General features: G+C 37.5%; 1 protein-coding gene across 1 annotated transcript; it reads left to right on the top strand.

Moving 5' to 3' along the window:
• The first annotated feature begins 1,757 nt into the window (after positions 1–1,757).
• On the top strand, positions 1,758–10,652 carry rhbdl2 (rhomboid, veinlet-like 2 (Drosophila)). The gene is made up of 7 exons (XM_015374697.1): positions 1,758–2,024; positions 4,048–4,196; positions 5,585–5,697; positions 5,878–5,978; positions 8,054–8,114; positions 8,199–8,260; positions 9,530–10,652. Exons 1-7 carry the CDS (start codon positions 1,806–1,808, stop codon positions 9,707–9,709), a joined length of 885 nt encoding a protein of 294 aa, XP_015230183.1. The 5' UTR covers positions 1,758–1,805; the 3' UTR covers positions 9,710–10,652.
• The last annotated feature ends 3,506 nt before the right edge of the window (positions 10,653–14,158 follow it).

A 14,158-nucleotide genomic window follows, 5' to 3' on the forward strand; every position in this document is an offset into this window, starting at 1 on the left:
CTGAAAAATGCTGCTTCCCCACTTCCACATTCAATTCAATTTACTTTATTTATATAGCGCCAATTCAGAACACACGTCATCTCAAGGCACTTTACAGTTCACCAGATCATACAGTCAAATTGATTCAAAGTTTTCTATCAGGAAAACCAGCTGATTGCATCCACTCACTGACTCGGATGCAATCCCTCACAATAAGCATGCTTGTAGCGACAGTGGAGAGGAAACACTACCTTTTAACAGGAGGAAACCTCCAGCAGAACCAGGCTCAGTGGGAGCGGCCATCTCCCGAAGCCGACTGGGGTTCAAGGAGACAGAAGCAGAGATACAAAAAGCAGCAGTAAAAGGTGGCCCCGTCAAGGGTTTCCTTGACACAGCCAGGCAGACGAGCTCTGAGCCAGCTCCCATGTCAGAGAAGGAAGAGAGCACATCCAGCCAGTCACAGTCAGAGAAACAACATCTATAAACAAAGGTGTTGATGTTATTGTTGAATTATGACAATGATTCTTAGCAGAGATAGTCATGTTCTATTGTCTGTAGAAGGCTACTTTTATCCATAATTGGTTAATTTTTATAGCCTTTTCCACATTGACCTGTCAGCCACTATGTAAAAGCATATTAAGGTCTAGAATCTAGACCTTACTATGCTAAACCCTAATAAATGAATCTAATGTATACTGCAGTACATGTTAGATTAATTTATTAGTCTGACGTCACATCCAGTAACTCCTGTCATCTAGAAACTGTGGCAATATAGAAAGTAAAAGAAGAAGTAAAATAACTAGCATTGATTTATAGATAATTGTTAGGAATTGTTCACTAAACACTAAATTAATGTTTTTGTTTTTCCCATCCGAACTTATGGAACAGGCAATAAATAAAAAAATACAAAAAAATGCTGGTAGAGTGAAGGAAAAAACTCAAATGAAATCTTTGTAGGAGACAACTTAAATGTGCAGTGAGTAACTTTTTTTTTAAAGATGTATGTTTTACACATTTACCAAGACTGTTACTATGTAGACCTGGTGCTGCTGACCATCTGTAGAGGCACCAAATGCCTGTAAAATGATGCCACGTTTGTAAATAGAACTGCCAATATAACATTTAGAAACGTTTACCTTAAAACACAAAACCTGGAATGCCAGTAGGCAACAAATGCTGTATTAATAGATTGTAACTTTTGAAATATCAGAAGTGTGTTTAAAAGTCTTATCACTTTAGTGAATACAATTCTATTGTGGCGTATATTAGTACTGACTTATTGCACATCCCTTCTTCAGATTCAGTTTTGCTTTTCTTTCAAGTCTGACCAACTCTTTTTCAAATTTAACCAAGCCCTATTTATTTAGTTACCTACTGTATCCCATTAAACAAAGAAAACATGTGCTGCCAGATATTTTTTGGAGGTAGCAGTTGAGAATCCAGCAGAAATGAACTTAATAAAAAACACACATCCCTAATGTTTTACCAGATTTTTATCATCAAAATTTTTTAAAAGTGCATAAAAATACACGCTGTCAGCTGATGTTCTTTCCATTTATTTCTAAATAGGGAAATAACATTTTATTATGACATGTTAAAAAACAAGGGAAGGGCCTGTTTCATATCTGACTAATTGGTTGGTGTGTTAAGGTTTTTTTCTCCCCCACATTCCTTTTAGGGAGCTGTAAAGTTAAAATGCCAATCTTTGTGTGCAAGCTACAATGTACTGAGGAAGCTCATTGGCTCCCACCCCTTGTTTAATGACCATGTATTAATAACATTTGCAACATGCCTTTCAGATATTTGCATTAACGACTGCTGTAGTGATGGCGGACGAAGAACAAGGGGAGTCGCTGACCAGTGCGCAGAAGGAGCAGAAAAGGGAAACAAATTATAATCGTAAAAGAAAAGAGATGGGATGCTTTGAGAAGTTCCAGGATACGATCTCCAGGTGGATGCTCCCAGAAGATCTTCAGAGCCAATACCTTAGCCAAGCCAACTGCTGTCCGCCGCCGATATTCATCATTGCCGTCAGTATAGCAGAGGTAGGCTGTGTACAAATCTCCAACCTGGGAGATTCTTATGCAACTTCTGAATCTTAACATCTGTGTTGCTTCCCTACCAACCTTAGTTTCTCAACAAAAACAGTTTTCTTGTTAGATGATTATCAGGCATGAGTTTTTTGCATGAGTTCATAAACAGATTTCCTTTCTTTAAAGCTTTATATGCAGGAATTTAAGCCCTGTAGGTAAATAGTGTAAAACACTTATTTATTAAAGTAGCAGAGCAGTGCAGCTCTTTGGTTTTGTTTTATTCTAGAAACCAATGTATTAAATGTTGAAAGGTAGATTTAATTTTCAGGGCCTTGGATACCTGGGATCTCTCCCAGGTCTTCCTTAGGGGTGACTGGTTGCCGACAGAGCCCATGAGCTTGCTGCTGCAGCCCTGTGGGGCCTCAGCACCATAAGCTCTGTGGTTGGACCCAGGGGCTTTCGTCTGCCCACAGACATAGGGACGGGTGCAGCCATCCCTATAGCCCCATTTACGCAACCCTTTTGAAACCATACCGAGATCAGTCCAAGCACAGTTACCGAGATAACTGTTGAGTGTAAACGGCACGCACAACTGAACCGGACCGCGTCAGACACAACTGAACCGGTAAACTGGTACTAGTTCATTAGTAGGGCTCGGCATGATTGAGTTCAGGCTTGGCTACTAACGCCTGTATAACACAGGTACCTGGTTCCAGGTAGCCATTGATACACAATAATACTAAATACAAAGCTGTAGCTTCAGATACAGTGAGAAATAACATCCTGCTATTTTTCAAGTTCTCCCACTTAGAAATCATAGAGGGCCTGAAAAGATCATTGTAGGTGCATATCCTCTTTGAGAGACGTAATGTAGGGGGAAAAAAATCCAGAAATCATAATGTATGATTTAAAAAAAAAAAAACTATGTATTTGCATGATACAGCTGTAAATAAGTATTTGAACACCTAAGAAATTCAATGTTAATATTTGTTACAGTAGCCTTTGTTTGTAATTGCAGAGGTCAAATGTTTCCTGTAGATTTTCACCAGGTTTGCACACACTGCAGGAGGGATTTTGGCCCACTCCTCCACAGAAATCTCTAGATCAGACAGGTTTCTGGACTGTCACTGAGAAACACAGAATTTGAGCTCCCTCCAAAGATTCTCTGTGCGGTTTAGGTCTAGAGACTGGCTAGGCAATGCCAGAACCTTGATATGATTCTTCCAGAGCCACTCCTTGGTTATCCTGGCTGTGTGCTTTGGGTCATTGTCATGATGGAAGACCAAACCTTGACCCTTCTTCAATGCTCTACATGAGGGTAGGAAGTTATTCCCCAAAATCTTGCAACACAAGGCCTCGGTCATCTTCTCCTTAATACACTGCAGTCACCCTGTTTCATTGTGCAGAAAAGGAGGCGTACAATTTTGTCTCTAGTTTTATGTTTTAAGTTTTATGTTTTCTCTATGTAATTTTAAGTAAGAGTACTGCTACTTTAATATAGTATCACTCAAGCAAATTTAATTTATATGGTTTAAAACTACTCATCTTACACTTTTGTACTAAAGTAAAGGTAACTGAATAAATGCACAATGTTATTACCCATCAGAATTATTTCTGATTATGTGCATTATGTATATAGATATAAATCTTGGCTTAGTACACCATGTATATGCTACATTTTCTAGAGCATTTGGTCTTAAAGTCACATATGATCTTATTTGAAACATCTCAGGAAATCTTCTGGAAGGTGATTCACAGATAATTAATATCCAGCCTCTAATGCTGTGTTTGCAATATGTCAAACTGGCTGTCTCTCAGCTTCTTTGCAAGCATTTAGATGTCCTTGAACAAAGCATGGAGGTTTTTGGAATACCTTCAAAGGATGCCTGTCTCAGCTAAGCAAACATCACCATCTCCCTCTATTTCCCTCTTGCTGCTGTGGTTTATGCAGCTGTTTTGCATTCAGTTTTGAACCTATTACATATTTTGGAATATTTTACAAATAAATATTGGATGTCCACTCCTTCTTCTCTAGTTGGCAGTGTTTATCTACTATGCCGTGTGGAAGCCTCAAAAGCAGTGGGTGACCCTGGATGAAGGTATCTGGAAAAGTCCTCTCACCTACGATCCTGACAAAAGAGAGGAAGCATGGCGCTTCATTTCTTACATGTTCGTTCACGCTGGGTGAGGACAGACACAAGCTTCAATCATGAGAGAGAAAGTGGAAAATAACACTGAATGTTTTAGCTTTGGAATAAAGCTGAATATGATTTCTTTTTTTAACCGTCAAAGCTTCTGTTTAATCTCTCTAATACCTATTCAGATTCAACTAGCTAAATTAGAACTGGTGCTTGTGCACATCAGATAAAGTGGCCTCCCACATAGATGTATAGAAACATGAGTTTCACATCCAGAGAGCCCAAGCAACACAGAAAAACCAAACACCATGCACAAACAGGAAAATGCATTAGCGAAGAAAGAACAGGAGTAACATTTATTCCCAGAAAAACATTAGCAACATGTTTTATTTAAGGATATCCGTACTATTGATAAGCCGGGGATTTTTACTTAGCAGAAGACTGCTAATGACACCAAAAGCAAAAGAGTTTTTTTATATTTTATTTTGACATTACAGCAAAAGCTTTTTGTTCTAAATATACATTTAAAGTGCAAAAAAAAAACTACAAAAATAAAAGCTAAAAGCAAAATATATCACCAAATACAGAAGGGGAAATTCAACATAAACTTTTACGTAGTTATACAAGAGGGAGAAACAAATACAATGCAAAAGTTTAAACTGGCAGCTTCTGACGCCACCTTTATTAATAGCTGAGTATTAAATTATTTCAGTACGCTGTTATACAAACTGCAAACTGACCACTTAAAAAACGTCAAACGTCATTGATGTTCCATAAAAAGACAAAAGGAAATATTTATATAAGAGGTTCGCTATTTTTAAGAGTGCAAAAAATGGATCCAGTCATGTTCATCACAAGTCTATTTGTTTTTAACTGTTTGATTATTGCAGTGACTATAAATATGGGCCAGTTTAGTTTAGGTGCTAAGGTCCAACTTTTGAAGATCATCGAAGATCTACTGTAGTACTATGGGGTGTTGATTAGTCCTTTTCAAGACTGCATAACATAACATCGCCTATGTTTGATATCAGAATTGTATCCTGGGGATAAAGGAAGTAAAATGTGACTAAATAATTGTTCCCTGATTTTAGGATCAGCTTGAATAGAAAAGTTTAAATTCTAAGTTAAGTATAAGTTCCTCAGATGCATTTTATTTTCAGGAATTGTTAAGGAGGACATTAATCGTGATGCCATGTTCTCTTTTCAACTTAATGGTTTATTTATTAGCATTTTTTTTGGGATTAGAATACAGTAAAAAAATAATAAATAAGGGATTTTTTTTTTATTTTGTACACATTTTTACAGCATTGTCCAAAAATCTAGGACACTTTAATCCTTAAATTCAGAATATGACAAAATTCATTGTTCAATCAGGATGGAGAAACATCTGCTTGTAAGTTCAGCGTTAATTTAACCCCACATTTGTTTTTCCAGTGTGGAGCACATTGTGGGTAACCTACTGATGCAGCTTCTACTGGGTATCCCACTGGAATTGGTCCATAAAGGAATTGAAGTGGGTGTAGTTTACATGGCTGGTGTCCTTGCTGGTGAGCATAGCCTTTCTCTAACCTCTCTTCACAAACAATAGGCGGAGAAACCAAACTGAATTAAACCATTTAGTGTTTTTGATAAACACCTGACCTGAACTTGCCTCGAAGTCTGTTTTTCCTGTTTGTGTTGGAGCCATACTTCCTGCAGATAATTTATCTGTCTGTGTTTTACCTCAGGCTCTTTGGCTAGCTCCATCTTTGATCCTCTCAGTGCCTTGGTTGGGGCTTCCGGAGGCGTCTATGCCCTAATCGGAGGTTATTTCATGAACGCTGTAGTGGTAAGATGAGAAACCACCTGACATTAAAAAAATCAGTTTGCATTTTTGATGAGGAAATTGTTAAAGGCTGTGGGGAATATATTTGAATCTGCTTTTTGTAAAACGTCCATATAGTAATTCATTGGAGTGTCAACAAATGCAAGTTACAACTGTAAGATAAAAAGAAAATCAAAACAAAATGTAATGATCTGACTGATCTGTTATTTACTGAAGCAGACTTATGTCTGCGGACATATGATACAGGAACAGAATAGAAAACGTTTATTTTGGCCTTATTCTAGAGGTTAGCCTTTTTGTCCACAGAATAGATGTGAGAAAGTGCTGTCAAGATGCAGCTGGGGGCTCTATATTCAATAAAGTAAATAAAGGGATGATGGCTACATTTATCTCATATCATCTCCAATCAGTGTACATACATTGCCTTGCTGAAGTATTCATCCCCCTTGAACTTTTCAACCTTTTGCCACAAGTGGTTGTCCATAGGCCAACAACAAGTGTGGCACAATCATCAAGTGGAATGAAATTTATTGCACATTTAAAAATTTTTAACAAATAAAAAACTGAAAAATTGGGTGTGCAAAAATTATTCAGTCCCCTTCAGGCCACCTTTTGCTGCGATTAAAGCTGCAAGTTACTTGGGGTATCTCTCTATTTCACACATGAAGGGACTGAAATATTTGCCCATTCTTCCTGCAAAACAGCTGGAGCTCAGTGAGGTTGGATGGAGAGCGTTTGTGAACAGCAGCTTTTAGTTCTTTCCATAGATTCTCGATTAGATTCAGGTCTTGACTTTGACTTGGCTATTCAACACCTGGATATGTTAAGTTATGAACCGTTACATTGTAGATTTAGCTTAATATGTTGGGTCATTGCCTTGTTTGAAAAAAAGATAAATCCTTGTCCCCATCAGGCTCGGACTGGTAATCGGTGATCCTAGGCATTTGCCCGGTGGGCTGGTCCTAATTTCATTGGCGAGGGCCGGCCGTCCTTAAATCATACTGGCCCCAATGCTTACTCTCCGGCCAACGCCTACCTGTGACGTAAATAACTCGAGGAGCTCAAGAAGTAATACAAAGTTAGCTTGCAAAATGATGCATACAGTATATTTAGCCTTTCCTTGTCATGCAAATCCTTGTAACAGTTGGCAGATGGTGTCATTTTCTGTAAAATCCTATTTCTTCAAACTGTAAAATTCTTGCAACCAACTAAAGTATAATAAAACTAAAATGCTTTCTTTAAACCAAACTACGATGTTTCTCTTATATTTGGCAAATTTATTTTAGAATATTTTGCCAAAATATGTTGCGGTGCAGGATGCACCTAAAGACTAACGTTTCCGGTCTTACGCGCATTGTTGATAGGTTGGGTTGTTTCCCAATCTGGTAGTTTAGGATATTTGGCAGTTTAGGATGGCTCTTTTTCTTTAGGTTTATGGCTTAAGAGATGAATAGACTTTTGTTCAATTTGGGCGAGATTTTTTATATCCAGGCAGTTTATGAACATTTTATGGGCTGGAAAACATGAGTCAGTGACATCTGAAACCCTTCTTCACAACAAATTGAAATATTCTCTCTTTATATTTGAAGCCTGAAATGTGGCAAAAGGTCAAAAAGTTCAACGGGGCTAAATACTTCTGCAATGCACTATACAATCGAAAGAATGCAGACTGTTGTCATCCAGCAGTACGGGGATCCTAAATATACAGCCAGAGTCACAATAAAATGGCTTATTTTTGAAGTATATCAATGTGTTAGAATGACCTAGTCCAAGTCCAGATATAAATCCAATGTGGAATCAATGGCAGGTTTAAGAAAAGTGGCGTTATCAGACACTCTGCATTCAGTTTATCTGAGCTTAAGATGATTGGGCAATGCTGGTAGAGCTATACTCTGAGACTAACAGTAAAGCTGTGATTACAGAAAATGGTGGTTTTACTTAATATTCACTCATGGGGGCTGAAGACAAACGCAGGCCCCCCATTGGTGATTAATGTAAAAAAGTCCAAGTTATGTGACTTTTTTTTAAAGGTACTGTATATTTTACTAACAAAAAACCGGATCTGTTCTATTCCACAGAATTTCCGAAAGATGATTCCTCTTCTAGGAGTGTTTCGAATCCTAGTCATCGTTCTAATTGGTGGGTCCCTATGAGTGTTTTTCCTTAATCTCTGTAAGTGGAAATGATTTCTTGCAAAACTCTAACACAGATTTTTGTGTTTAGTTGGCACAGATTTTGGCTTCGCCTTTTACAGAAGATTCGTCAGTCATGAGGGAGGTTTACAGGTAGGAGGTCCACAGTGCAAAGAACAACAAACTGCATTCATCTGTGCTTCCTTAAGGTGCATTCATTTTGAACGAGGTGGAGGCGGTATTTTCCCAGAGGATTTCAACGCTATGCATTTCAGATGCACTATTTTTCACTTCCAGCCGCATCATCAAATCATAGGAGCTTGCTTTGATGTCAATTTTTCATCCCCAACCCTGGTGAAAAAACGGAGCAATTAGACTAATTGGTTAGTGCTTCATTAGTGCACGTTTTTGCAGTTAAAATGATAACTTTGCTACTTTTATCTCATAAATATAAAAAATAAATTTTTAGGTGATCCATTGGTCAAACGCACCTCCATTGAGCTGTGGGTTGAACCAAATTCGGCGACTTCCTTTCTGCTTCTTTAGTGCAGATTTGTACAGTTTAAACTGTTGTTTGCGCTGCTCTGAGCAGAGAGCACTAGTGCTGGGAAGAGGCAGCGGCTGGCTGGGGTCTGCAATGTAGGTAAGGGAGGGCGAAGAACAGTCCTGCTAGGGCTAAATCAAAATAGTTTTCTTGAAAGCCTCCTAAAAATGTCTTAATTGCTTATTTTATCCTTTGTTAGAATTATATTCTCTATATTCTATTCTGACTGTAAAAAAAACAAAAAAAAAAAACATTGTCTTGGCTGCACTTCTTTAACCTACATCACAACCAAAACTAGTCCCCAATTGTATGCCTTGACAGGATTTCACAGAAAAGTTCAGAGTTTTCCAATTCAACAGTCACTATCCCGATGCAAACCATGCAGGTGAAAGCGGGTAAGCAGCCAGCAGAAAATTTCACGTATTGCAAGCCGTCACCGTTCCACTCATGTGCTGCTTGAGAGAACAAAACAAATAGCAGCACCAGGTGGAGAGAGCAGAGTGGTGACCGCTCTCAACATGTGCAATTCACCGCTGGCTGCTTACCTGCTTTAACCTGCATGGTTTGCTTTGGGATATTCTGTTAATCTACCAACCTCCCTGCAGACTCTTTGTTCAATGTGAATGCACCTTTTAACACAAATTTAATCATGTATGATTCTGAATGTTTTCATGACAGTCTGTCTGTTTAAACAGCCTTTGATAGTTTGAACTTAGTTATTCCACATATGGCTGTCCATACAGTCCCATTCTTAGACTAATTAAGTGTCCTTCTTAGTCTGTTTAGCCAATCCAGCAAATGTTTGTTAAAGTTGATTGGATTCAGATAACAGCTGGTAAATCAGAAGGTAAAACCTGATTTCAACATGTCCTTTTCAGGTGTCGTTTGTGGCTCATTTTGGAGGTATTGTTGCTGGGATGACCATTGGGTACGTTTTCTTCAGCGATTACGGCAAGGAGCTGCTACGGGACCCACGTTTCTGGATTTGTATAGTGGGATATGCTGTCTTCTTCATCTTTGCTGTGCTGTTCAATATCTTCATTTCTCCTGCATCATAAGACGGGAAATGATTTCAAAGTTTTGCTCAGTAAGGTTTTTGAGCAAAGTCTTAGTAAATGTTAAACATAGTCTTTGTACTCATACCGGTATGTTTTCTAGTTTTAAAACATGTTTTAACTTGTTTTTCTCTGATGGTGGTTTCTGGATCCTACCCTCGGAGAGAAGAAAACCCATCTTGAACATATTTAACTTTTTAATCATTTATTTCGATATAAAACACTTTTAAAGGCGTGATTTTAATTTTCAAACAGTTGTTTCTTCGATAGCAAATAATGTTAATTTTATCAACATCGACTCTCACATCCAGTATTTCGACAACATCAGTAAATGTGATTTATTCCATACACAAGTCCATTTTTTTTAGACGTTTTTTAATCAAACACTAAGAACAGGTAATTAAGGATGAAGAAAGAAATTGTTTTACCTGTATTTACCTTGTATTTTTTTGTTTTGTTTACATGTTATTCTTTTATCATGAAGCCTAAGCTCTGCCTCGTTTCTTCTGTTGCATCCTGTTAAAGGAACAATTAAATGTTCAGTAAGACATAAAACAGATGTTTAACACCAGCTTTTGTAACCTCTGTCATTATGATTCTTATTTTTACCCAAAGGCAGCTGTATGAACACACCTCAAGGTTAATTTCTGCTCTTTATTGAAATGTTTCCTGTGAAGATAATGACTGAATATGGCTTAAGCACAGAGGGGAATGCTTGTGGTTTTTTGTTTTTTTTGATTTACCGTTTTAGAAGACGTACCTATGATCTAGCTCACACAAAGGTTGCAAATATAGACCAAATATGACTTCCTGTATAGTTTTATATATTTTCATAAGATATTTAAAGACATACTGTTTTGTGGAGTGTGTTCTGCCAAGATAACAGCACCTCTTAAAGAAATAAGGCAAGGCAAGGCAAATTTATTTGTATAGCACAATTCAGTACAAAGACAATGCAAAGTGCTTTACATGATTAAAATATAGGAAAATAAAACAGAATCAAAGCAAGTAGGAAAAAAAATAATAAATGCAGAAACAAAAAAGAATATTAAAAAGAGAAAATAAAAAAGTTGAACTGATGATTTTTCAGTTGAACTATTTAACTAGAACAGTCGAAGGCAATCCTAAAACAAGGGAAGTATTACATAGTTTTTCCTTTGATGTTGAGTTTTATCTGATTAATGTATAGACAGGAAGTAATGCAAGCAGTTGTTTTTTCACAGAATATTCATTAAGTTATCAGTTATTAAAAACTGGCAAAATTAGACTGAATAAAAGTTCGACTTACGAGACTAAAGAAAGTAGAGAAGGGTATAAAAATAGACCATTTTGATCATCATGTCATTCTGCAAATGGAACAGGAAGTGAGATGACAAGATACAAATTGCATTGTATTTTTCAGAATAGTTTATTAGGGGTCACAAAATGTAGGTTTGGAGTAATAGTTTGATGATTTAAATGAAACTGATAGAAACAGGTTTTTCATATACAGCTATTGAGCTCAGGAAACCTGACTTAAATAATTTTTGTTCTGTGACATGATCTATTCAAACTGGAAGTAGCCATTGTCCTCACACATCTACAAGACATTTTTATCTACACCGCTGCTACTCGGAATGTTTTAAAGGCCAGAAATGTCCTTTTCAGGCCTTTATTTCTGTTTTTAAATGTCAATCTATTTAATTCTAACATTCTGACTGCTGTCTTTATATTTTAAAAATTAGTAATTACTCCTTGTGAAATCCAAGAGATGATTTTGTGCAAGAAACCCAGCAGATAATATTTCTTCAGTGTGTAGACAATCCCATCCGATGCAAACTACCAAGCTCACATTAAACAAAAACTAAATCTCGTTTCTTCCAGATCAGGGTGAATTAAAACATTTCCAATCATTTTGAATAATCTCAAGGAACCACATTCTCAAAGTATGTCATCTTCAAGAAAAAGTGTGCATGTGCATACATGCAGTATGCTGTTCTTGGTTGTTTTTGATTTCGGTTTCTGTTTTTACATTGTTGGTTGGAGCAATGTAAAGTCCTTCAGCTTTTTTAAGGAGAGAAACGGAGTAAAGTATAGGGACTCAACCGTGAAAGGAGAAAACAGGGTGATTTTCTGTAATAATTGTGTTGATGCAGCTCCAGTGGCCTGTTTCCTGAATTCTCCTCAAGTTGAGATTTTGCGGATATCCTGGCCTAATTAGGCCTCAACTAGGTTCCGGGAAACAGTAACTGAGTAACACAACTTACTGTGGTGACGTATTTTGGGCAGCTAGCCTGCTCCCAACCAGGCTTACTGCCAGGTTTATTCCATCCTGGTGTCTTATCTGCTCAATCAGCAATGGCACCAACCAGAAACCATAGTTTTTTGTCAGTTATTCTGTAACTTTATCTGTATGATGTGATTTTTTTTTTATTATTAGCCTACAATAACAACCACTATATACAGTATATATAGTAACTTGTGATTTTCTGTGAGTGTGGAAAAGTTTCAGCAAACCAGCAGAACTTGCATTTGAATGCAGGTGTTTCTGTCTTCACTAGTTCGCCGTTACACCTGCTGCCAAATCCCAGCAAGTCTGCACTGATGCAGACTTGCTGTTTAAGGGCTGAATGGTCAGTCGCCCTACTGAGGACGTGGTTTGGAATGGCCCTTAATGTGGTGCACCCTCCGCAAAAATGTGCAAATGGAGGTGTAGTGTTTTTAGGGCCGATTTAGGATGCAGCCAAAGTCACCATTTGCATCAAAAGGATAATAAAAACATCTTCATAACCTTCCACAGCCACAGAAGACCGAGCTACATGAAGGAGAGATTCTACAATATAGCATCAATTAGGCCAATGATTCCAAAGTTAAGGTTGTAATTCTATTTGGGGTCCTTGATAAACCAGGATGGGGTATTGGAGAGCCACCATAAAATTATACTAAACAAATAAATATCTATGTTAAAGTTTTTAAAAATTTAAAAGTTTAATTGACTTTTTGGTCAAACGTGTGTACTGTCAACCAGTTATTTGGGTCATAAGTCAACTCTGATACCATAAAGGCTTAAAAGCTGGTGAACCTCTTAACTAGGCTAAGCATCAAAAAGAAACTTTGAAACAGGTGGGTTAGGTTATTTTTTTTATTATTTATTGTGATACAGGAATTCCCTAAGGTTATATGTATGCCGGACTGCAAACACGTGAATGTATAAAGCTGTTCTGGAGCACATGAAGTGGATTTTGTTAACAGAAAATCTCAGTGTTCAGCTAAGAGTAAGTTTTGGTTAGACATGTGATACTCATTGTATTTATTATGTGAATTACATGGTCTAAACACATTCTACTGCATATGAACCTTCTTCTCCCCGGATCCCTTCCAGAAGAGAGCTCTTTAGCATGTTTTTTTTTTTCTTTGTTAAAGTTAAGAACCATGTTTTCTGCTGGCATGAATTCTGGGAATAACAGAATGTTGAAACAAAAAAAAATGAATAGATCAAATATGCTGTTTAATAAAGTTTTAATGCTAGATGGAGAATTGAGCCTCCTGGATTGAAGGCAAAGACCTGAGCCACTACATAACAGAGAGACCCAAACTATGGTGTTTTCAGTTCCGAAGATTTTATTTGGAAATTTTTCTTTTAAGTATTCACTATAGTTTGCTAAATCAATCTGTGATCGCCTTCATTGTCTCTTAAAGGAAGCTGAAGAACTGCATTTAGATAACTTACTTAAAACTGGCATGATGTAGTCTCACTAATTAGCCTGACTTGGCCTCTGTGGAACGGATGAAGCCAGGATGCCCTGATGACATCAGGTCCCACTTTATCTCTTATCCTGGAAATTTACTTATGGGAAGTTGCCATCAGGATAGTATCACAGATAAATACAGGTACCCGGCCGGGTGTGAAATCCATCAGCTATTCTGCAACAAAGGGTTCAGTCAAATAATTCCTGATAATGTTTTTAACAAGACTACACCCAAAGGCTCTAGCTTGGCAAAAAAAAGCTCCTTCCATGTACATGTATTCTTCTCTCCGGCTTTGGCCCGCTACTACAGGTAGAGTGAGGGCAAAAAGATAAGGGCCATACCCGGCTGACGATGTTTGTTGAACAACTACTCATCTAAATCAACGCTAAGCCTAGTAGCTGAGTTTTAATTATTCCCCAAAACACAACTTGAAAGTTAATTCCTCAGTGGATATGATGGTATTGAAATTCGTCTTACATCTAACTTGCCATCAAAATTAACTTAAGTTGTTCATTTTTAATAAAAACCAAAAAAAGATCAGAAACAAAATCGTTGACATCTACAGTATTAGTCTGAAAAGATAAGGCGGGGGTTTGGGACCTCCATGGAAAAACATACTGTAGAGCCATTGTGACACACGTGTCTGGAAGTCCTTCATACATCAGGTAAGGTCAGTGGCATGATTTAACAAAAAGGAAGACTTGTCAAATATGCTTTCCAGGG

Source organism: Cyprinodon variegatus, unplaced genomic scaffold (genome assembly GCF_000732505.1).
Source record: "Cyprinodon variegatus isolate N-32 unplaced genomic scaffold, C_variegatus-1.0 Scaffold6, whole genome shotgun sequence".
NCBI classification, from domain to species: domain Eukaryota; kingdom Metazoa; phylum Chordata; class Actinopteri; order Cyprinodontiformes; family Cyprinodontidae; genus Cyprinodon; species Cyprinodon variegatus.

Bases quoted from the DNA above. Each gene is read 5' to 3' on its own strand.
- rhbdl2 (XM_015374697.1), top strand. From the start codon at position 1,806: ATGGCGGACGAAGAACAAGGGGAGTCGCTGACCAGTGCGCAGAAGGAG. The intron at 2,025-4,047 runs GTAGGCTGTGTA...CTTCTTCTCTAG, and splicing joins TTGCCGTCAGTATAGCAGAG to TTGGCAGTGTTTATCTACTA. The intron at 8,261-9,529 runs GTAGGAGGTCCA...TGTCCTTTTCAG, and splicing joins GTCATGAGGGAGGTTTACAG to GTGTCGTTTGTGGCTCATTT.